This window comes from Brachyhypopomus gauderio, chromosome 18 (genome assembly GCF_052324685.1).
Source record: "Brachyhypopomus gauderio isolate BG-103 chromosome 18, BGAUD_0.2, whole genome shotgun sequence".
Taxonomy (NCBI): Eukaryota; Metazoa; Chordata; class Actinopteri; order Gymnotiformes; family Hypopomidae; genus Brachyhypopomus; species Brachyhypopomus gauderio.
In genome coordinates this window covers 16,771,797-16,798,099 of record NC_135228.1, presented here as the reverse complement: position 1 = coordinate 16,798,099, position 26,303 = coordinate 16,771,797, and the positions used below count along the sequence as shown (strand labels likewise).

General features: G+C 45.0%; 1 protein-coding gene across 1 annotated transcript in view; it reads right to left on the bottom strand.

Moving 5' to 3' along the window:
- The window catches only part of igsf9bb (immunoglobulin superfamily, member 9Bb), a 93,898-nt gene extending 69,488 nt beyond the window's left edge, over positions 1-24,410 (bottom strand). The window contains 1 exon segment of the mRNA XM_076980277.1: positions 24,096-24,410. Within this exon segment, the coding sequence (XP_076836392.1) occupies positions 24,096-24,159 (64 nt within the window). The 5' untranslated portion in view covers positions 24,160-24,410.
- Between the last annotated feature and the right edge of the window lie 1,893 nt (positions 24,411-26,303).

Here is a 26,303-nt window from a genome sequence, read left to right as displayed (position 1 = left end):
TTAAACGAAAATAGCAAGCTTCATCGAAAGCAAGATGCTGTCATTACGAATGATTATTCTAAACATTTGGATAAAATGTTTAAATATAGACTAATAAAAGGTTAGGGTTATTTTTTCATTGTTTTCTGTTATTGTGGGGTCACGGTGTGCTATTGTTACCTGGAGATTCAGTGGGGTCACATATTCTGATGGCGGCCGTCAGAATTGGTGACCCCAGTTAAAAAGGCTCACCTGTACATCCCATTCATGATTTCTTTGTTGGCTACAATGGTGAGGGGATGGTAAATCTTGTTTACATTTATGTAATTAAGAGACGATAAATGTAAATATAAACATCTGTCATATTTTGGCTCGTGGACACCAACAAAACGAGTAAAGAAAGTGCATCAGCATAGTTTACGCAGCATTCGTAAAGCATTTGTGCCTCTGAACAGAAACTGTAAAATTGCGCCCCCTGTGGTCACAAAACTCGACGGTCACAGAATCTGGTGTAACACCGGTCTGCGTCAGAAGGACGGAGATGAAATTAATGGGGCGCACTTTATAAACATTAATATGCGTTTTAAAATTTAGATTTGGGGTTAAAAAAAATCAAGTCTTTGCAAGTAAACAGGTTCAAGTCCAATTCAAGTCCCAAGTTATTGAAGTAAAAGTCCAAGTCAAGTCTAAGTCTCCGAATATTTTTTCAAGTCAAGTCAAAAGTCTTAATATTAATGACTCGAGTCTGACTCGAGTCCAAGTCATGTGACTCGAGTCCCCACCTCTGCTGTGCCGTTGCTACCTTGTTTACCACTGGGCATCAGGATGATAATACCACAAAGCAGGTTGTGTTGTGCATAAAGTAAGCAGTGTTTTCTCATTGCATAGTGTAAAATCTTTCAAATATTTTTTAGTTATTCACATTATGGTTTGTATTCAAATCTCTTTGACTTAGTCCAACATTTTGAAGGAAATCCCGTGAAGAAGACCATTGAAAAGTCAGATGCAGTGATGTTCAAAAGTCACAAAATACAAGTTCAAGTCAGGTCACAAGTCTTGGCTAGAGTCTAAGTCAAGAAAATACCAGGACAAGCTTAGGGACAGGAGATTATTGTTATATATGTTAGCTGTATTGAAGGCTAAGTGGTTAGCATCAAGTAAACAAACCTATCCAGGTGTGTTCTCAGGTGCCTTATAAAGTTTGATGTGGTCGTTCCACTGTCTTTTATTTGTTTCCCACATTCCTTACACCATTCCCATTGTTTGGTCCTGTCCAATCATTCTAAACTCCCTGTAGCCCAAGGTTATCGCATACTGTACTCCAGTCATATCCATGGCAACCCTCGTTTGTTTACATTTGACACTTCTCTCCGATTTCCCGTTGGCGATAAGATGATGTGATACATCATGAGTAAAAAGCTCCTGGATAACTGACTGACTCTTATTGTTCTTATTGTTCAGCAGATAGTCCAGCATTCTCCTGGTCCAGTAAGGGCAGGGTGATCTGCAAGGCCCTACCTACCCCATTACCCCCCGTCACTGGACCCTACCTACCCCATTACCCCCAGTCACTGGACCCTACCTACCCCATTACCCCCAGTCACTGGACCCTACCTACCCCATTACCCCCCGTCACTGGACCCTACCTACCCCATTACCCCCAGTCACTGGACCCTACCTACCCCATTACCCCCAGTCACTGGACCCTACCTACCCCATTACCCCCCGTCACTGGACCCTACCTACCCCATTACCCCCAGTCACTGGACCCTACCTACCCCATTACCCCCCGTCACTGGACCCTACCTACCCCATTACCCCCAGTCACTGGACCCTACCTACCCCATTACCCCCAGTCACTGGACCCTACCTACCCCATTACCCCCCGTCACTGGACTCTACCTACCCCATTACCCCCCGTCACTGGACTCTACCTACCCCATTACCCCCGTCACTGGACCCTACCTACCCCATTACCCCCCGTCACTGGTTCCAACTCTGTGCTCGGCCGTGGGTTTGCTAGGTCGTGTGGTCTCATATAGACATTAACCCTCAAATATAATTATGATATTGTTTTCAGTTTAGTTCCTGCAGTACTCATAATTTCCATAAAAACATCATATTACCTGGGTAAGCCCAAAATGATGGGCTACATAGCTCTATAGGAGGAAGAGCAGAAAGAAGAGTTGATGGGCTACACCATGAAAAAAATACTAAATTATCTAAAGTTGTAAGATGTAAATTGTGCTTTTATTAATTAGTGTCTCATTACACTAACATAGGCTTAGCACGCGCATTACATTTATAATGGTTAATAAGGCCTGTTAAAATCCTAAACTTCTGTGAAAATACTTCTAGAGATATCCATAACCTCAAGACATTCAAGCATTCCTGACACTGCAGGATGCTTAACTGGTTAGTTATCAGTTCTACCCAGTGCCATATTCAGTTTTAGCTATTTTCTTTCAAGGGGTCTGGTCATGTAACCCCATCAGTAAATATCTTCTACCAGTCATTACCAGTCTCACATGAAGGGTCAAGCATGTCTATATGTAGTTTAATTGTTGTTTTTTCCTTGATGTGTAGATCATGTGTAGCATTTTTGTTCTCAGGAACTGAAGGGGATTTAGAAGGTAAAACTAATCACCTTTGATAATGTGTATTAGTGTAAAATGATCTCCATTAGTGTAAAATTATCTCCTGTTCCAGTCCAATGTTGGGAAAATGCCTGTTTTGTCTTCCTATTACCAGCTCACAACAAATGATGAAGATCCAACATGCAGGAAATAATGAGAGATCATTTAGTGGTGTCCTTCATTCATGGCCTGAGGACAGAGAGACTGAGGGCTACATTAATACTGTGTGTTTACAGGAGGCCGTGCAGGGGAGGAGAGCTAAGGCCTCTCAGCAGGCCCACAGGCCAATTGTTTACGACCCTTAGTAAAGAGAACAGCCAGAGGAGACAAACTAGCTATGGTGGCCCTGTGGACTATGATGTCTCACACACACACACACACACACACACACACACACACACACACACACACACACACACACACACACACACACACACAAGGGCAACAGAAGAACTAGACTTCGCTTATTTGCTTTAATGTAGTGAATTTTAGGTCTTTCACCTACACAGCCATATTTTATGTGTTGAGGTCTATCTTGGGGGGGGGGGGGGGTGGTGAGCTGCTAACAGTATGGTTGTGTAAGGTGCCCCTGTTACCCTCAGTGCAACCTCCTGAGGCCTCCAGACACCACACATACTGATGTGTACAGTATTGTGCCGCACACTGCCTGATAATACCAGACTGTAGATATATTCTATATAAATGCACAGATCGTCTGGATTTATTAAAGCTGACAGCTGACAAACATATACATGTCAGTTGTTGCCACAAATTCAAACTGAGAGCAGCAAGAAGATGAGGAAGAAGAGCATGAGGAAGAGGAGGACGAAGAGCAGGAAGAGGAGCAGAAAGAAGAGCAGGAAGAAGAGGAAGAAGAAAAGCAGGAAGAAGAGTAGGAGGAAGAGCAGAAAGAAGAGAAGGAAGAAGAAGAAGAAGAAAAGCTGGAAGAAGAGCAGGAAGAAGAGTAGGATGAAGAGCAGGAAGAAGAGGAAGAAGAAAAGCAGGAAGAAGAGTAGGAAGAAGAAAAGCAAGAAGAACAGGAGGAAAAGCATGGGGAAGAGCAGGAAGAAGAGTAGGAGGAAGAACAGAAAGAAGAGCAGGAGGAAGAGAAAGAGGAAAAGCAGGAAGAAAAGCAGGAAGAAGAGCAGGAGGAAGAGCAGGGGCACCCACAGGCTGCAGAGTTCTGGATCTCTAATCTATTAGGCGCATATTCATATCTCTGAAGGAGCAGTTCTCTCCTCAATATCACACAGCTGTGTGCCAGTGTTGTGAAGGCCATCCATCCTCCAGATGGGCGACGTACGATTAAGACTTCTTGGAGGACATTGCCTGATCTCCTCCCTTTTCATGGGGAGCCACTGGTATGATTCCTCATGGTAATGATGTTAGGAGCTGACTCAATACCCAGTCAGGCAGAGAAAGAAAGAAAATATTGGATTTCACTAATGAGGTTTTAAAGCCTCTGTGACAATTGCTTTTTTAATTGCTGGCAAGTAATGAACGGACTGACGGAGACAGAGAAATATGCTCCTTCACCAGCAGGCCCATCTCCACACGCTGATACGTGGACATGTTTCCCTGAATGTAAATGATGGAGGCCCACGGTCATACAAACAAATCATGCCTCTGATACTATGGGGAAATCAAGGCAAAATCAAAGCAACTATTTCATGTCATCACCAACAAAATAGGTTGGAAAAATCCCACTGTATATTTCTGATGCAAAGACCTTTGCTTAGTGATGTACTACATGCCTTGGAAATGTGAACCTAGCAACCATTAAGCTACATATTTTTGGCTATATGTGAATATTGTATCTACAGTTTCAGGTATTTATAGCAGAGCTCACCTTACAGCTCCATGCCAGCGTCAATTATACGGATACATCTGAACTGATTAGATTTGAAATGAATATACACATTATATATATATAAAACATGTTTATATTGCATTATTTGCAATATTGCAAATTTTAATTTTAACTGATATTGACATCAGTAGACAAACACTGGTAAATCATAAGAGAGATTACACTCTTAACCACCACTGAACAGTGTACAGTGAGTATGGGATCGTTTATTATAATATCACATAAGGGGTGTTGGAGCTCCACTTACCAGACTGACATGGAGAGATCACCTATTGGGTTTAACTCAACTGCAATAGTGAGCAAGTGTACTGATTCCAGTGGCCATGCCTAAGAGTACAAAACAATCAATATAACTCACTGCTTACCCAACGTCTGGTAGTGGTAAAGAAAAGAACAACCATCTTAACATCACTCTGAAAGCTCTGGGTGTTGTTTGTGAGCAGCATCTATTTATGTCACCGTGCTGTTGAAATGATCCCTTGGGGACCGGCGGTGATCAATGACCCCTGTGCCTGTCCCATGCCTCATACGACAGACATTCTGCACACGCTAACGTGAGCTAGTAACAGAGCTGCAGTGGCCGCCAGACACCAAGGGCCCCGGCAGAGCCAAACCCTCCCCAACCCTCCCAAACCCTCCCCAACCCTCCCCAACCCTCCTCAACCCTCCCCAACCCTCCCAAACCCTCCTCAAGCCTCCCCAACCCTCCCCAACCCTCCCAAACCCTCCTCAACCCTCCCAAACCCTCCCCAACCCTCCCAAACCCTCCTCAACCTTCCCCAACCCTCCTCAACCCTCCCCAACCCTCCCAAACCCTCCCCAACCCTCCCAAACCCTCCTCAACCCTCCCCAACCCTCCCAAACCCTCCCCAACCCTCCTCAACCCTCCCCAACCCTCCCCAACCCTCCCCAACCCTCCCAAACCCTCCTCAACCCTCCCCAACCCTCCCAAACCCTCCCCAACCCTCCTCAACCCTCCCCAACCCTCCCAAACCCTCCTCAAGCCTCCCCAACCCTCCCCAACCCTCCCAAACCCTCCTCAACCCTCCCCAACCCTCCCAAACCCTCCCAAACCCTCCCAAACCCTCCCCAACCCTCCCAAACCCTCCCAAACCCTCCTCAACCGTCTCAACCCTCCCCAACCCTCCTCAACCCTCCCCAACCCTCCCAAACCCTCCTCAAGCCTCCCAAACCCTCCCCAACCCTCCAAAACCCTCCCCAACCCTCCCCAACCCTCCCAAACCCTCCTCAACCCTCCCCAACCCTCCTAAACCCTCCCCAACCCTCCTCAGCCGCCGTGGCACAGTTAATATTTCAGCCAGCCAATCACTAGGCCCATGTGCTGTACAGTAAAGAGTGCTACCTCAGCACGGCTACTGCACCGGCCAGCAGGGAGACTGCAAGTGTGACCTCGAACAGCGTACTCTAATAACTGAGACTGTGGTGGGAGGAGTCTATGACACACACTGGCCAATCCTCTCAGTGGACATCTCTCTCTCTCCACTCTTTATCCTGTCTCTCCTGCAGCAGTAACGTCCCCATCTTCAAACAGAGAGAGGACTGGACTACACCGCAGCTGTTGAGACCACACACACACACACACACACACACACACACACACACACACACACATACACCTACACACACACACACACACACGCACCTACACACACACACACACACACACACATACACACACACACACACACACACACACACACACACACACACACCTACACACACACACAAGCACACATGCACAGTTGCACACACACATACACACACACACACACACACACAAGCACACACACACAAGCACACATGCACACACACACAAGCACACATACACACACACACACACACACACACACACACACACACACACACACATACACACCTACACACACACACATACACACACACACACACACACACAAGCACACACACACAAGCACACATGCACACACACACAAGCACACATACACACACACACACACACACACACACACACACACACACACCTACACACACACACATACACACACACACACACACACACACACACAAGCACACACACACAAGCACACATGCACACACACACAAGCACACATACACACACACACACACACACACACACACACACACACACACACACACACACACAGCTAACAGAGGAGGTCACAAATCTGAGATCTGAAAGCAGGACGCTCTCCCTCCAGGGAATAGACAACCCATCATTATACAGTCCAGATCCCTCAGCAGACTGGCGCTGTGCTGGTGCCCTTATGATGAGCTTGGGTTCTTTGCCTGTTGTCTTGTGTCTGGCTGGTGTTTCATGGCATTATGTGGCACTTTCATTCATATCTACAGTGTGTCAAATAATGTTTCAGCTTTGAAAAAGCAGTATATCCGTGATCTCTTTAAAGTAAAGGAGGAAGATTAAGTCAACTTTAATGGATTATATTCTAGTGTTGCTCTAAAATCAAAAGAGGACATTTGGCAAAGAGTCTGTGTTCTAACTAAAGGACATGACCTGATCTGTATATATAGCCGCTACGCGCCACAACATTTGATTACTAAAGCAAGACTATTATGGAACACACTGCTGTATCTGTAGGTCTGTGCACACATGATCAACAAAGCAGCCTGGTCTGGGGCACCAGCACACACACACACACACACACACACACACACACACACACACACACACACACACACACACACACACACACACGCACACACGCTCTCTCTCTCTCTCACCCCACTTCACACACGCACACTGCACCACACACACCACAGCTCCATGCTAACACAGCTCTCGGTTTACATCTGCCGCTTGTTGCCTGCCCCTCTCCCTCTTCTTCACAGCGCAGTAGTCTTCCTCATGTTCCACACGCCAGCGCTGCCTGGCCTCTGAAAGGAGTGAAACCTCAGAGGACAAGCTAGCCAGCTATACGGCCTGAACGTCAGGCTTGAACGGCTGAATGCAGTAGCCAATGGTCTTGCCCCGAGTAAAAAAAAAAAGAAAGATTACAGTAACAACCTGTAATGCTGATCTGCTGGAAGCTGGAGTATGTACAATAGTAGCACTTAATGGAGTCAAACTACACTACAGGACTTTACTGTGCGGTTGCTTCTCCACCTGCATCAGAGCAATGACGTTCTTTCCTTGCCTTTGTAGACTTGTGTCAGGGAGTCCATCCATCAGTGCTGTGCTACACAAGATGATGTTACACCTCCCTGGTTTACTTATTGCTAGTAAAATCAATATTTGCTTTTCATACCCCAGTTCAATCACTCCCAAATGAGAGCAAAACTAACAGGAGTGGAGGGTGTGTGCACACTTTCCAGCATCCCAATGGAACACTGTGATTGATGTGGACAGACAGCAGCTCACCACACACACACACACACACACACACATAAAACCTCTTCTTCTTTCCTAATTGTGTACTTAAACATGACTAGGTTTCTATATTTCTATACAGACGTCATTGTGCAGAAGGTTCATGTTGTGCCTTTGCTCACAATCTGGTGTACTGATAGGCATTAATGTGTAACCTTATTAATGTCTTCTTGCACATCCTTCCCCTTTATGATATGTTCCTCCTATAATGGAAGCAGATAATTACAGAACCAGGCAGGCTTTAATGGCACAAGCTAAACGGTGGCCTTAATTACACTTATATAAGCAAGTGATGGCAGCACTGAGAATGATTTCAGTGTGAAGGGTAGCCTCCATATGCTGAATGGGCTCTCGTGCAAGAGGCCGAGACAAGACCTAGACGAGACCCAGACGAGGCCCAGACGAGGCCCAAATGAGGTTGACCTGTCCCAGCTCAGAGGAGGTGAGCCGTGGGATGGCTGACTGAGCTGCGGAGAAGTCAGAGGCTCACTGTAAGAGAACAGCTGATCTGGGTCCAGAGGGCAGGGAGGGACCAGTACCCGGGGGACGCGGCCGTGCAGGGATCCAAACCTGCACAGGGTGGGAGCCAGTGAGATAGTCCCAGACAGACAGGGCAGTGTGCACTGGAATGCACCACTGTCTGAAGGATATGGGGGGAAACGGGAGCCGAGGACTCAGCAAGAGGCAGTGAGAGTGATTCCTGGAGTACAGTGCAGTCTTGTGTCCAGGACATGAATGTTTAATGGGTGCAGGAGAGTCAATCCGGAGGAAGCAGAGAAGAACGCATCAATGGACGCCTGAAAGATGAGACAGAGGAAGCAGGCCAGCCAACACCCCCCCTCACACACACACTCACTCACACACACACACACACACACACACACACACACACACACACACACACACACACACACACACACACACACACACATACACTCACACACACACTCACTCACTCACACACACACACACACACACACACACACACACACACACACTCACTCATACACACACACACATACACACACTCACTCACACACACACACACACACACACACACACACACACACACACACACACACACACACTCACACACACACACACACATACACACACACACACACACACACACACACACACACATATATACCCTCACACACTCATGCCTCGATCTCCTTCACACACAACAAAGTAGGGCCCTGTGCTGTTCTTATGTCCCTATGGTTCCATGCACTCATGAATCATTGACTTCTTTTATGAACCATTTAGTTTGTGCCTATCCTTTAGGAATATTTTCTTAGCACGTAATAAATTACAAACCTCTGCTGAATTTATTCTTTCAAAGCTCTCACTAGTAACGTGGAGCGGGACCTTGGTCCTGTTCCCCACGCCCTGCTTCGGATGGTATATGGACTCAGGAGCATATCAGTTTAATAATCTACACATGAAACCCTCCAGTTTCCCACACTCACTCCCCATACATTCACACCTTTACCCTACAAGGACTTTTAGAGGCCGCATCTGTACACTTGCACAGGGTGACAAAAGTGATTTGTGCTGTGTGTTCCACACATGCCCTCAGATACAATTAGCGCCCGTTGAAGCTCAATGATCCTGCAGTGCAGGGAGACGGTGCTGCCTGAAAGACCTCACAGCGTGCTGACGGGTGAACTCACACCGGCCCTCTTCAGTGCTTCACAGACTGACAGCCTGACTGACAAATGTTGCGCAAAGTTAATGCCCTGAGTGATTTCCAGTAGCCAATCAGAACACAGTAACTTGAAGTGGGAGGGAAATTTGTATAAGGCTCCTCAGACATGCCCATTTTTAATGAGGCAGTTTTAAAAAACGTAAGCCCACCACTGCAAGCAAATCTAAAAAGCCAATTCATTCTTCAATATTTTGCCAATAATGAAAATCCACCTTTATTTAAGTTTGCTAGCTAGTTCAGCATATTGACTCAGGGTCTATGGGGTCAACAGCAAATACGGAATATATTCCTCAGTATTGTGGCAGGGACATAGGAGCTAGTTAGCAAACAAAAACTCTCAGTGTTTATATGTTTGTACCTGAAAACTGTGCTGAAGCCACATATTTTACACATGTATGTACATTACATACCTGAATATCACACACATTTGAACTACTTGACGATGTAGGATTATCTTTACCAAAACACTTGCAGTTTATCTTATCTATAACATGCTACAAAAATAACTAAAACTTGGTTTCGTAACTAACAGGCATGCAGAATGTCTATACCTCACTGTAGACTATTGCAAAAGTGTGACATTACGACACTATTCTGATCACTCAGACCTACATAGCAAGTGTACACAGCACGCCTGGTAATAAGTTCCCATCAATTTTTAATGAGCTCTCCTCATATGATATGTTACATTTCCTTTTCTCATTGAAAATGTTTCAGCTAATGCACTCTCAGAAACACTGAAAAAAAGTAATGAGTGAAAATCTTTGATAGAAGTTAGAGTTGGGTGAATGGCACTTGTTACTAAAGAACAAATAACTTTGTTGGATTAATTACATGTACTAATTAATAATTAATGAGACACTCTGTCAAGTAGTAAAATGGGTTATGTAATATACATAGTTTAAACACAGTGGTCAGTCCACACACACACACACACACACACACACACACACACACACACACACACACACACACACACACACACACACATCATATGACTGCTCTACATTGCAGCAGCCCCTTAGGCTCACCTTCAAATCAACAGCTGGGTAAACCCACCCCATGGGGCAATTAAAAGGGTAATTAGTTTCATGAAATGTTGAGCCTTGTGCCACAAACCTGAGAAATTGTCACTGTTACCACTGGCCCAGTAACACAAACGGTTGAGCAAAGTGAAGCTTCCCAAACAATGAAGGATATCCTGAACTAGGATTACACGTAGTTCCCGATCACACTATCTCAGTATCTCACTACTGCTCCAGCAGACCCCCCCCCCCCCCACACACACACACACACACACACACACACACACACACACACACAGTCCACTCCAACGGCAGCTTCCCCCCACCTTCACCTCCATCATCACTGTTCCAATACGTGACTTCTGAGGCAGTGGGATGTGTCTATTGTACTTTGTCACAGTTGTGAGCTGCTACGGATAGAAGCGTCTAGCAAATGAATACATGTAAATGAGCACATTAACGTTTTTTATTCTCCCTCTATTTTAACCCACATTACACAGTGAGTGTAATGGTGCAGAGTATGTACAGGTCCACATGTGCAGACATACCATATAAAGAATATACAGCAGGGTTTTTATATAAACATTGTGAAGCTATAATACATTTTGACACATTCTAAGAGTCTTAAAGCTATTACATGTAATTTTGGCCTTCATCATCTGAAACATTACAAATGTCCCTTTGTATACAGATGTCAGCTCCAGCTCCGCATTATCACTGCCGCATATATAGAGGAAAATGAAGGAACTCTTCCTTTGAAATAACCCTTCATCTGTGCACACTATTTCAGTGGCTCCGGCTATTTATATTTAGCGCATAATTCAATGTGCCAAATGTGGCATTTGTGTACCGTAGGGTTGCAATGCCAGGGAAAACATTAATTGTCATGTGCTTTGGACGACAGTTCAGTTAGCTCGTAGCTTGGTTGAGACCTCACCGTGAAACGGACAGGTTGGCTACCCGCCAGTCAGCAGCACTGGAGTGGCCATCCACACACTGAACAGGGTTTCCTAGCAAAATGCACCCAGCTAATTGAAAGCTAACTGCGTGATGACAGTATGCTCTTTGCTTAAGCATCTATCACTATATAATACAATTACAGTGGATATACTGAGAAACAGGGCTCTCAAGTTTTGGATTCATGTCAGAGTGTGAGAGTTGGTGACGGGGGGTGGGGGGGGTGGCGAACGTTAATTGTTGAGCGGGGGGGGGGGGGGGGGGGGGGGGGTGGCGACCGTAAGTTGTTGAGCGGGGTGGGGGTTTGTATATCGCGATCGATCGCCAGTGGAGGGCGACATAGATATGGATCGGAGGTAAATAAACTAGATTTTTTTTTTCTCGCCGTGTGAAATCAGAAGTGTGGCGTGTGAGCGTGTGAAGACGGTCAAATGCGTGGCTCAATGCGTGAGACTTGAGAGCCCTGCTGAGAAAGATCAGATGTTCAACACAGGAAAGAGATCTCCGTACCAACATTAGAACTGACATTCAACAATAGGAAGAGAAAGGAGTTGCACGCTCTGCTATGTGTCATGGATTTTCTGTAAAAAAAAATGTCACTTTAGCATGCTGGAGACATAAGGTTAAGTAAATTGTAGGAGTTCTGATCACTGCTCTTAATTCATCACATATAACAATGCTAAACTAGATTACATAGTGAACACATGAGAAAGTTCCACCCCCACCACTTGATGCTAAGTAGCTATACAGTATAACTAACTAACTAAGCACACACACACAATCTACAAAAGCATAGAGGGAAAACAAATGTATAATCAATACCATGAAACTGAAACTAAGACTCCAAGAATATGACTTAACCTCTGAAGTTCACACTGCACTGTTGTATGCTTGTTATATGCAATGTCTACATGGCTAATATGAGGAACATAGAGATGGTTTGTTTCAGTAACAGGTTATTAATAAAACTGGCAGGTTATTACACATATATGAGGGTGTTTTTATTGCTGATGATACAGAAATAGTAACAGAGTGACCTTAACTACTACACCAGCACAGAGTGATGAATAATTAACCAGGTTTCAAAGAGCCCTTTTGCATGTGTGTGTATATAGAACACACTGCTCTCATGGTGCCTTACTCACTCTGGCTCCGCCTCTCACCATGAGCCAGAAGAAGGAAGCAGGTGATTAACTGGAGGGGCAGAGGCACTGCAGGAGGAGGAGGAGGAGGAGGAGGAGGAGGAAGAGGAGGAGGAGGAGGAGACCCTGAGTCAGTAGTAGAAGTAGTTAGTAGTTAGTTAGTAGTTAGTGGTTGCTTTAGTAGAAGTAGTTATTCGCCTTGGGCTAGAAGAAGTCTGCTACCATCCGCCAGTTTAGGTTAGGTCTACTACCATCCACCAGTATAGGTTAGGTCTACTACCATCTGCCAGTGTAGGTTAGGTCTACTACCATCCACCAGTATAGGTTAGGTCTACTACCATCCACCAGTATAGGTTAGGTCTGCTACCATCCACCAGTATAGGTTAGGTCTGCTACCATCCACCAGTATAGGTTAGGTCTACTACCATCTGCCAGTATAGGTTAGGTCTACTACCATCCACCAGTATAGGTTAGGTCTACTACCATCCACCAGTATAGGTTAGGTCTACTACCATCTGCCAGTATAGGTAAGGTCTACTGCCGTCTGCCAGTATAGGTTAGGTCTACTGCCATCTTCCAATATAGGTTAGGTCTACTGCCATCCGCCAGCATAGGTTAGGTCTACTACCATCTGCCAGTATAGGTTAGGTCTACTACCATCTGCCAGTATAGGTTAGGTCTACTACCATCAGCCAGTATGTGTTAGGTCTACTACTATCTGCCAGTATAGGTTAGGTCTACTGCCGTCTGCCAGTATAGGTTAGGTCTACTGCCATCTTCCAATATAGGTTAGGTCTACTGCCATCCGCCAGTATAGGTTAGGTCTACTACCATCAGCCAGTATAGGTTAGGTCTATTACTATCAGCCAGCATAGGTTAGGTCTATTACTATCAGCCAGTATAGGTTAGGTCTACTGCCATCCGCCAGCATAGGTTAGGTCTACTACCATCTGCCAGTATAGGTTAGGTCTACTACCATCTGCCATTAGGTCTACTACCATCCGCCAGTATAGGTTAGGTCTACTACCATCTGCCAGTATAGGTTAGGTCTACTACCATCTGCCAGTATAGGTTAGGTCTACTACCATCAGCCAGTATGTGTTAGGTCTACTACTATCTGCCAGTATAGGTTAGGTCTACTGCCGTCTGCCAGTATAGGTTAGGTCTACTGCCATCTTCCAATATAGGTTAGGTCTACTGCCATCCGCCAGTATAGGTTATGTCTACTACCATCAGCCAGTATAGGTTAGGTCTATTACTATCAGCCAGCATAGGTTAGGTCTATTACTATCAGCCAGTATAGGTTAGGTCTACTGCCATCTGCCATTATAAGTTAGGTCTACTGCCATCCGCCAGTATAGGTTAGGTCTACTACCATCCGTTAGATCCTAGTCACTCAAAAATATACAGTAGAGCAATAATAACTTGGTAAACTAAAATGTGAGCTAAGTGCTGAAAAAGCCAACCAGACAAAACTGCATCTGTGCCTGTATCAGCGGTCTAAAACAATGGTGAAGCCCAATTTAGTCCATGATCTGCACTTATTCACTGCAAATAAAACTATCCAGTACATGCAAATATCCAGTACATTTGGGAAGGCTCTAGTGACCCAATCAATGAGTCAACTTGTCTCATACTACCGCACTGGAAACTTTATAAGAACTATTTTAATCAGTTTCAGAAACATTCAAATATGTTTCTCATATCTCATATCAACCATGTAGGCTACTTGAGACTAGATCAACTCTCATGATAACTGGAGGGGCAGAGGCACTGCAGGAGGAGGAGGAGGAGGAGGAGGAGGAGGAAGAGGAGGAGGAGGAGGAGGAGGAGACCCTGAGTCAGTACTGGCCCACATGCTGACTGACACTGGTTGCTTTAGTAGAAGTAGTTATTCGCCTTGGGCTAGAAGAAGTCTGCTACCATCCGCCAGTTTAGGTTAGGTCTACTACCATCCACCAGTATAGGTTAGGTCTACTACCATCCAACAGTATAGGTTAGGTCTGCTACCATCCACCAGTTTAGGTTAGGTCTACTACCATCCACCAGTATAGGTTAGGTCTACTACCATCCAACAGTATAGGTTAGGTCTGCTACCATCCACCAGTTTAGGTTAGGTCTACTACCAACCACCAGTATAGGTTAGGTCTGCTACCATCCACCAGTATAGGTTAGGTCTACTACCATCTGCCAGTATAGGTTAGGTCTACTACCATCCGCCAGCATAGGTTAGGTCTACTGCCATCCGCCAGCATAGGTTAGGTTTGCTACCATCCACCAGTATAGGATAGGTCTGCTACCATCCACCAGTATAGGTTAGGTCTACTGCCGTCTGCCAGTATAGGTTAGGTCTACTACCATCCGCCAGTATAGGTTAGGTCTACTACCATCAGCCAGTATGGGTTAGGTCTACTGCCATCCGCCAGCATAGGTTAGGTTTGCTACCATCCACAAGTATAGGATAGGTCTGCTACCATCCACCAGTATAGGTTAGGTATACTGCCGTCTGCCAGTATAGGTTAGGTCTACTACCATCTGCCAGTATAGGTTAGGTCTACTACCATCAGCCAGTATGGGTTAGGTCTACTGCCATCCGCCAGCATAGGTTAGGTTTGCTACCATCCACCAGTATAGGATAGGTCTGCTACCATCCACCAGTATAGGTTAGGTCTACTGCCGTCTGCCAGTATAGGTTAGGTCTACTGCGATCTGCCAGTATAGGTTAGGTCTACTGCCATCTTCCAATATAGGTTAGGTCTACTGCCATCCGCCAGCATAGGTTAGGTCTACTACCATCTGCCAGTATAGGTTAGGTCTACTACCATCTGCCATTAGGTCTACTGCCATCTGCCAGTATAGGTTAGGTTTGCTACCATCCACCAGTAGAGGATAGGTCTGCTACCATCCACCAGTATAGGTTAGGTCTACTGCCATCTGCCAGTATAGGTTAGGTCTACTACCATCAGCCAGTATGGGTTAGGTCTACTACTATCTGCCAGTATAGGTTAGGTCTACTGCCATCTGCCAGTATAGGTTAGGTCTACTGCCATCTTCCAATATAGGTTAGGTCTACTGCCATCCGCCAGCATAGGTTAGGTCTACTACCATCTGCCAGTATAGGTTAGGTCTACTACCATCTGCCATTAGGTCTACTGCCATCTGCCAGTATAGGTTAGGTTTGCTACCATCCACCAGTAGATGATAGGTCTGCTACCATCCACCAGTATAGGTTAGGTCTACTGCCGTCTGCCAGTATAGGTTAGGTCTGCTACCATCCACCAGTATAGGTTAGGTCTACTGCCGTCTGCCAGTATAGGTTAGGTCTACTACCATCCGCCAGTATAGGTTAGGTCTACTACCATCTGCCAGTATAGGTTAGGTCTACTACCATCAGCCAGTATGGGTTAGGTCTACTACCATCTGCAATTAGGTCTACTGCCATCTGCCAGTATAGGTTAGGTTTGCTACCATCCACCAGTATAGGATAGGTCTGCTACCATCCACCAGTATAGGTTAGGTCTACTACCATCTGCCATTAGGTCTACTGCCATCTGCCAGTATAGGTTAGGTTTGCTACCATCCACCAGTATAGGATAGGTCTGCTACCATCCACCAGTATAGGTTAGGTCTACTGCCGTCTGCCAGTATAGGTTAGGTCTACTACCATCCGCCAGTATAGGTTAGGTCTACTACCATCTGCCAGTATAGGTTAGGTCTACTACCATCAGCCAGTATGAGTTAGGTCTACTACTATCTGCCAGTATAGGTTAGGTCTACTGCCGTCTGCCAGTATAGGTTAGGTCTACTGCCATCTTCCAATATAGGTTAGGTCTACTGCCATCCGCCAGTATAGGTTAGGTCTACTACCATCAGCCAGTATAGGTTAGGTCTATTACTATCAGCCAGCATAGGTTAGGTCTATTACTATCAGCCAGTATAGGTTAGGTCTACTGCCATCTGCCATTATAAGTTAGGTCTACTGCCATCCGCCAGTATAGGTTAGGTCTACTACCATCCGTTAGATCCTAGTCACTCAAAAATATACAGTAGAGCAATAATAACTTGGTAAACTAAAATGTGAGCTAAGTGCTGAAAAAGCCAACCAGACAAAACTGCATCTGTGCCTGTATCAGCGGTCTAAAACAATGGTGAAGCCCAATTTAGTCCATGATCTGCACTTATTCACTGCAAATAAAACTATCCAGTACATGCAAATATCCAGTACATTTGGGAAGGCTCTAGTGACCCAATCAATGAGTCAACTTGTCTCATACTACCGCACTGGAAACTTTATAAGAACTATTTTAATCAGTTTCAGAAACATTCAAATATGTTTCTCATATCTCATATCAACCATGTAGGCTACTTGAGACTAGATCAACTCTCATGATAACTGGAGGGGCAGAGGCACTGCAGGAGGAGGAGGAGGAGGAGGAGGAGGAGGAGGAGGAGGAAGAGGAGGAGGAGGAGGAGGAGGAGACCCTGAGTCAGTACTGGCCCACATGCTGACTGACACTGGTTGCTTTAGTAGAAGTAGTTATTCGTCTTGGGCTAGAAGAAGTCTGCTACCATCCGCCAGTTTAGGTTAGGTCTACTACCATCCACCAGTATAGGTTAGGTCTACTACCATCCAACAGTATAGGTTAGGTCTGCTACCATCCACCAGTTTAGGTTAGGTCTACTACCAACCACCAGTATAGGTTAGGTCTGCTACCATCCACCAGTATAGGTTAGGTCTACTACCATCTGCCAGTATAGGTTAGGTCTACTACCATCCGCCAGCATAGGTTAGGTCTACTGCCATCCGCCAGCATAGGTTAGGTTTGCTACCATCCACCAGTATAGGATAGGTCTGCTACCATCCACCAGTATAGGTTAGGTCTACTGCCGTCTGCCAGTATAGGTTAGGTCTACTACCATCCGCCAGTATAGGTTAGGTCTACTACCATCAGCCAGTATGGGTTAGGTCTACTGCCATCCGCCAGCATAGGTTAGGTTTGCTACCATCCACAAGTATAGGATAGGTCTGCTACCATCCACCAGTATAGGTTAGGTCTACTGCCGTCTGCCAGTATAGGTTAGGTCTACTACCATCTGCCAGTATAGGTTAGGTCTACTACCATCAGCCAGTATGGGTTAGGTCTACTGCCATCCGCCAGCATAGGTTAGGTTTGCTACCATCCACCAGTATAGGATAGGTCTGCTACCATCCACCAGTATAGGTTAGGTCTACTGCCGTCTGCCAGTATAGGTTAGGTCTACTGCCATCTGCCAGTATAGGTTAGGTCTACTGCCATCTTCCAATATAGGTTAGGTCTACTGCCATCCGCCAGCATAGGTTAGGTCTACTACCATCTGCCAGTATAGGTTAGGTCTACTACCATCTGCCATTAGGTCTACTGCCATCTGCCAGTATAGGTTAGGTTTGCTACCATCCACCAGTAGAGGATAGGTCTGCTACCATCCACCAGTATAGGTTAGGTCTACTGCCATCTGCCAGTATAGGTTAGGTCTACTACCATCAGCCAGTATGGGTTAGGTCTACTACTATCTGCCAGTATAGGTTAGGTCTACTGCCATCTGCCAGTATAGGTTAGGTCTACTGCCATCTTCCAATATAGGTTAGGTCTACTGCCATCCGCCAGCATAGGTTAGGTCTACTACCATCTGCCAGTATAGGTTAGGTCTACTACCATCTGCCATTAGGTCTACTGCCATCTGCCAGTATAGGTTAGGTTTGCTACCATCCACCAGTAGATGATAGGTCTGCTACCATCCACCAGTATAGGTTAGGTCTACTGCCGTCTGCCAGTATAGGTTAGGTCTGCTACCATCCACCAGTATAGGTTAGGTCTACTGCCGTCTGCCAGTATAGGTTAGGTCTACTACCATCCGCCAGTATAGGTTAGGTCTACTACCATCTGCCAGTATAGGTTAGGTCTACTACCATCAGCCAGTATGGGTTAGGTCTACTACCATCTGCCATTAGGTCTACTGCCATCTGCCAGTATAGGTTAGGTTTGCTACCATCCACCAGTATAGGATAGGTCTGCTACCATCCACCAGTATAGGTTAGGTCTACTACCATCTGCCATTAGGTCTACTGCCATCTGCCAGTATAGGTTAGGTTTGCTACCATCCACCAGTATAGGATAGGTCTGCTACCATCCACCAGTATAGGTTAGGTCTACTGCCGTCTGCCAGTATAGGTTAGGTCTACTACCATCCGCCAGTATAGGTTAGGTCTACTACCATCTGCCAGTATAGGTTAGGTCTGCTACCATCAGCCAGTATGAGTTAGGTCTACTACTATCTGCCAGTATAGGTTAGGTCTACTGCCGTCTGCGAGTATAGGTTAGGTCTACTACCATCAGCCAGTATGGGTTAGGTCTACTACCATCAGCCAGTATGGGTTAGGTCTACTACTATCTGCCAGTATAGGTTAGGTCTACTACCATCCGCCAGTATAGGTTAGGTCTACTACCATCTGCCAGTATAGGTTAGGTCTACTACCATGAGCCAGTATGGGTTAGGTCTACTACCATCTGCCATTAGGTCTACTGCCATCTGCCAGTATAGGTTAGGTTTGCTACCATCCACCAGTATAGGATAGGTCTGCTACCATCCACCAGTATAGGTTAGGTCTACTACCATCTGCCATTAGGTCTACTGCCATCTGCCAGTATAGGTTAGGTTTGCTACCATCCACCAGTATAGGATAGGTCTGCTACCATCCACCAGTATAGGTTAGGTCTACTGCCGTCTGCCAGTATAGGTTAGGTCTACTACCATCCGCCAGTATAGGTTAGGTCTACTACCATCTGCCAGTATAGGTTAGGTCTACTACCATCAGCCAGTATGAGTTAGGTCTACTACTATCTGCCAGTATAGGTTAGGTCTACTGCCGTCTGCCAGTATAGGTTAGGTCTACTACCATCAGCCAGTATGGGTTAGGTCTACTACCATCAGCCAGTATGGGTTAGGTCTACTACTATCTGCCAGTATAGGTTAGGTCTACTACCATCTGCCAGTATAGGTTAGGTCTACTACCATCAGCCAGTATGGGTTAGGTCTACTACCATCAGCCAGTATGGGTTAGGTCTACTACTATCTTCCTGTATAGGTTAGGTCTACTGCCGTCTGCCAGTATAGGTTAGGTCTACTGCCATCTTCCAATATAGGTTAGGTCTACTGCCATCCGCCAGCATAGGTTAGGTCTACTACCATCCACCAGTATAGGATAGGTCTGCTACCATCCACCAGTATAGGTTAGGTCTACTGCCGTCTGCCAGTATAGGTTAGGTCTACTACCATCTGCCAGTATAGGTTAGGTCTACTACCATCTGCCAGTATAGGTTAGGTCTACTACCATCAGCCAGTATGGGTTAGGTCTACTACTATCTGCCAGTATAGGTTAGGTCTACTGCCGTCTGCCAGTATAGGTTAGGTCTACTGCCATCTTCCAATATAGGTTAGGTCTACTGCCATCCGCCAGTATAGGTTAGGTATACTACCATCAGCCAGTATAGGTTAGGTCTATTACTATCAGCCAGCATAGGTTAGGTCTATTACTATCAGCCAGTATAGGTTAGGTCTACTGCCATCTGCCATTATAAGTTAGGTCTACTGCCATCCGCCAGTATAGGTGAGGTCTACTACCATCCGTTAGATCCTAGTCACTCAAAAATATACAGTAGAGCAATAATAACTTGGTAAACTAAAATGTGAACTAAGTGCTGAAAAAGCCAACCAGACAAAACTGCATCTGTGCCTGTATCAGCGGTCTAAAACAATGGTGAAGCCCAATTTAGTCCATGATCTGCACTTATTCACTGCAAATAAAACTATCCAGTACATGCAAATATCCAGTACATTTGGGAAGGCTCTAGTGACCCAATCAATGAGTCAACTTGTCTCATACTACCGCACTGGAAACTTTATAAGAACTATTTTAATCAGTTTCAGAAACATTCAAATATGTTTCTCATATCTCATATCAACCATGTAGGCTACTTGAGACTAGATCAACTCTCATGATAACAGTCAATAATCCATACAATTTATTCGACATCTTAGCAAATAGCACATGAAAGAAACAGAGTTTCATTAATAAAAAAGCACACTCAGGCTCAAGTGAGTACTCAGAAAGTGACCTGCCCTATCTGATTTCAGAGACATGGGAACAGCCCTAAAACACAGACTGAGATGGTGTGTAGAGCTGTAGGGGTTTAAATGTTCAAATTTGAAATACATCAGACCTTTCATAGTCCCTCTGGGAGACTGTTTGGCACACATGCCTCTGTCCTGGGCTGTGGCAGCAGACTACAGGCAGACTGCTCAGGGGAAAGTGTATCAGAGACAGGAAATGGCCTTTGAAGTGCTGAGAGAGGGGAAATGGAATCCAGGCACAGAGACAGATAAGATAGTTACTCCACCTTCTATAGAGCCCAGAGCTTAAGGCATTGATGCAACTTTTTGCCATTCAAATTAAACAAGATTCTTAAAAGCAGTTTGTGCTCACAGTACAAGAGAGCATTAATAAGAAGTCGTGAATTACTCCAAAAGACACAATATACTGCAAATTTGAAATCTTATACTCAACATAAAATTTAAACCAATGTTCATTAAATTTCAGCTCTTGAAGTCTGCAGCATTGCAGAAATTAGCATTTTCCCCACTCCAGCACCTGATTGAACTCTTAGCCAGCTGAATCAGTTGTGTTAAACCAGGGAAATACTGTGCTGTTCTGTGGTCTTCAAGGGTTTAAACCTAAAAACCCTAAGCCAGACAGCACTTGTTAACTTCAAGATACAGGATTAATATATTTTCACATTATTTTTCCTTCAGTGATTAAATACCCATTTATTCCTTATAACCTGCCCCATGAGTGCCACTAGGGAGGTTGGGCTCATGAAAAGATTTCACATTAGGACCCAATAAAAAAGAAATTCTAATAATTTTTTAGGACCCCTCTCAGTCATAGGCCCTTAAAATCTTCCAAACCACCCCCCCCCCCCCCCTGCACCCTCCATGTAGTGCCTCTGACCTTCTCTCCACTGTTAAATCACTGTAGGCTTCAGAATACATTTAGAAACTGCCTGCACGGGCTATCCCCACTGTGGTTAATGTCATGCAGCACTCTATGTGATCAGCCAGTCAGCTGCCTGCCAACTGTTTGACTGGAACACTCCCTTTGAGTGACTTAACCAGACTACAGCTGACATTGTAATTCATAATTACAAGACATTAAAACTATTGTTAAATCAAGCCAACAAGGCAGATTATACCAATTTCCAGCCATTTTAGCACTGACCTTTCCACCTTGAACAGAAATAGCTACAGGATTATAGCCATGATACTTGTGAATTAGTATTGGACACTCGAGTATGTTTGAAGAAAAGCCTTTAATTATCTTTCAATTATTTTCATGGGGGTCGGAGGACCATAATAATAATTATTGGCTACGACGATAATTAAATAGCCAGGGAAGAAATTTCACAAAGCAAGCAAATCACATTAAATTAAAATGTGAAAAACATATCCACCATTGTCCAACAGCAGCTTACTGAAGGTTCAGCCACAACTCTGATGTGTCATATCATCATCTTTGCTCAAGGACAAGGCCCGAGTCCTGAAGCTCCTCTCAGGATCTCACAACAAGCGGAGGCAAATCAGAACGTTCCTCAGCAGGAAGAAACCAGAGGAAAGGAAGAAACCTCTCCTAACTTTCCACTGACTACACCATGTAATAGTGTTCTCTGCTTCATTCCCTTCACACACAGGCTGTAGACCGGGCACCGGAGTTCCACCAGGACGGCATTTACTCAGGCAGGGCAGATTAGCGATAAACCGTGTAACTGAGACAGACTTTGCTGGACATATGCTCATATCGTGGCTAAACTCGCTCCGTTTTCCCTCAGGAAGCCCGAGAGTAGCTCCAAACGAGTGCAAGAACGGTCTGCTGCCACCCGGCCCGGCAGGCTCCGGTTAGCAGACCCGTGGCTGACTGGTTCATCAGCTCATGGCGCGTTGTGAACAGAGAGGCTTGCTCCGTGGTGCTCCATCCGTTGAGCTGAGCAGAACGAGGCAGAGAGCCCAGACTGGCTCTCGGCCAGGAGAGGAGCTGGTGAATGTGGACGCCCTGTGCCAGATGACAGCCTGAGACAGCAGCAGAGGAGCAGGAGAGGGGTGCTTCACTAGCACAGACCCAGAGTCACACGCCAGGGAGACGTGGAGCATATGTAACACAGGTGAGACACTTCTCTTAGGCACTCAGGCAGATGGGGTGGCAGTAAAATACACCTTTGCCTAGACAATAAACTTCTTTATGAGATAACCTTAAATGCCCTTTGGTATGTGGCTTCCTTGCATGTGGCTGATTTATCAATGCAAGAAAAATCTACAAATGTTTACCTGTATGTTCAAGTGAGAATGTAACTGACCTGGTTGCAAATTGCAAAATGTAATGTGAGAACATATTTAAGTGATCATTTGAATAATGTGAACAGCTATTACTTCCCTGCAACATTTAGCCCACCTAGTGGACCATTTTAAACTACAGGGCTAAATGAGTCCACCAACACATCATTCACAATAAAATGAACTGCACTTCTCCTGTGAATTCATCAATCAAACAGCACGTGCACATATCAATTCGTCAAAAGGTCTTACTGTACAAAAGATATTTTTAATTATATTTTAATTTTAATTATTAATTTAATTAAACACTCGTCAAACATTATCAGTGATTAAACTGATCAAGCTATGAAAGAAGACTAAAAGAACACCACAATCAAACACAGTCCTTAGCAGCTATTGATAAAAAGCAGAAGATATATAGCCTATCTTATCTGCCTGGACTTGCTATGTCCAATCGCATTTGCCTTAGAATATTTTGTTAATTACTAAGTATGAACCAAACTTAAATCATCTTCAGGTATAATATAACCATGACGGTGCTTTCACAAACCTCAAGTTACATCATGGTGTTAAAACAGGTGCACGACGCTCAGGTGCATACTGCAGAAATAGTTTAGAGTGCAGAACACAGCAGAACTACATAGCAAAGCCTGACATATACTCATCTTTCCCTTCTGAATTTAGATAAATTAAAATGCAGAAATGACATCTTTACAAATGTCAACTGAGATGTCTGTAGTAGAAAGACACACTTAAATAAAGCAACATTTACACAGAACTTCAGTAAACAGTCTTACCTGGTAAAATGTATTTGAAAGAAATCTTAATAAAGGTCAAACACGAAATTTACGATAAATACCGTAATGACGCTAAAGCGAAGTTATGGTTGCGGCAAGAAATAAAATGCAACTTGAGCATTGAATGGCATCAAACATCGAACTTTAACTCACCCTGAGCAGCCGATCCTCGGGTGCTGAGTACACTTGCTATCAAAGTGGCCACATACCAAATCATAGTACTATTGCCAGCCAGCAAGAACCCTCATCATATCTCAAAGTGCCCCTTTCAACAAATCATTCATAGCCGAGCCCCAAGGACGTTAGACACACTGTCGGCTCCCGAAATCCTCTTATTCATTGCCCTGCACACTTTTCTCCAGCGCTTTCCTTCATTCTCTCCCTCCCCTTCTCTCCTTTCGCATCCTCTCTCGAAGAGACAGAGCACCTGCACCAGCGCAACGGAGGCAGACGCGGCTTGATAGCGACGCCGACGTGAAACCGAGCGTGAGAATTTAGTCACCGGCACCGCCCCCGCTCGACTTTCATTGGTCGGTGTGGGAGGGCGTCCCGCGCGGATTGGTCACTCGCGCGTCGCTCTCGAGGTAAAAGCCGCCGGGTCCGCGTTTCAAGGTGAGTTGGAGCGTGAAGCGGTACCGGAGCCGCAGTATCATGCGCAATAGCAAAAGGCTCGAGTCGAGTGTTGGGAGTCTGGCTGTCGGGTGTTCGTTAGACGACACATTAGCCTTGCCTTCTGAAGAAGTTTAATAAGAGAGGCGTAGAAAGGCTGTTGGACGTGGGGAGAGTCTCCTAATGCGTCATTCACGCATCACGCACTTACACGCTCGGAGGAGCAGCATCAGCATCCGTGATGAGACAAGGCACTGAGACGTTACTGAGACGTGAGACCGTAGAGTCACATCACATTTATTTATTTGTCGATTACCACCTGCAAAGCCCATCAGGTCAGAAGGGTCCCGCAGAGGAGACGTGACACGGCAGATATCATCACCACATAAATGTCTCCTAACACAACACAGAATCATAAACTAATAGGTTTAATTGTACAAACCTAAGCTGGAAAGACATTAGAGTTGCTCGTTTTTCTCACTTAACCAATGACGGTAAAATATTGTGGTTGAACACATAATTAGCGTTGCTTAATTAAAATTAGTGAACGCCCACAGCACAGCTATGGATCATCTGAGTGCACATGTGGCAGTTTATTTCCATTATAAAAGGTAGAATTTGCGCTACGGACCGTTTGAGGCAATACTTGTAATGGGATTCCTGGTGTTCGGCCAGCGCTTACTTACCCTAAAAATGCCATAGTCTTAGCAGTTTATGTTAAACCGAAGTTCACACGGGGACTGTTACTGTATTATTGTACTTTACACTCACAAATTTCTCTCGCCAATCACGTGGAATATTTCCAATAACATTTGATGTTGTGTTCTGTTGTCATTAAAATGCTCTCACATTAACCCTTGCAGATAAACATTATAATGTAATACTGTATTTAAACTCCACTGTTATATGCACATGTTTGAAGCAACTCGACTTCAAACCTTTAGTACAGTTAAGCATAAGCCAATATGTATGTAATAATCAAAACTATTTATATGCCCAGATATCAGTTAAACTCAGTTGTGTGGGTTGAGGACACTACTTTCAGTTCTCATTGAATTGAGAATTATGAAATGATGTATGGCTTGTAAGCCATCCCCAGAACTAAATCTGTATTTACTCACTATGAGCATGGTAGCTCTGTACTTTCTCATTGGATGGCCTTGATTGAGAAAAGATAATTTATAGTACATTAAACACATCTGCACACACACACACACACACACACACACACACACACACACACACACACACACACACACACACACACACACACACACACACACACACACACACACACACACACACACACACCTGGACGTACACACTGAATATCAACTCCTTGTGGCATGATCTTATCTACACGTGTCAGCATAGTATGATGTCATTGTGGGAGGAGTCTAAGCTTTAGTTCCCAGCAGTGTACTCACATTATATTCAGAAGTCTTTGAAGAGAGAGGTTCATGTAGGAGATCCCACTCAAACGCTGTCCTTTCCGACCCACACTCAATGACACACACTTTGCTCAGAGTCCTTGAAATAAAAACACCTCCATCAAGGATGCTCTGTGAAACCAAACGGGCACAGAAGTCTTACCACCACATCATTTGTATTGTGCCTTTGTCATCCATACATGGGGTAACACTTACATCGTTGATGCTTGTTCTTTAAACATAAGTTTTAGTATGCCTACATGTTGAAAATATGTGAATGGTAAACAACTGGTGGGAATAATGAATCATATGTTCTTTGCTG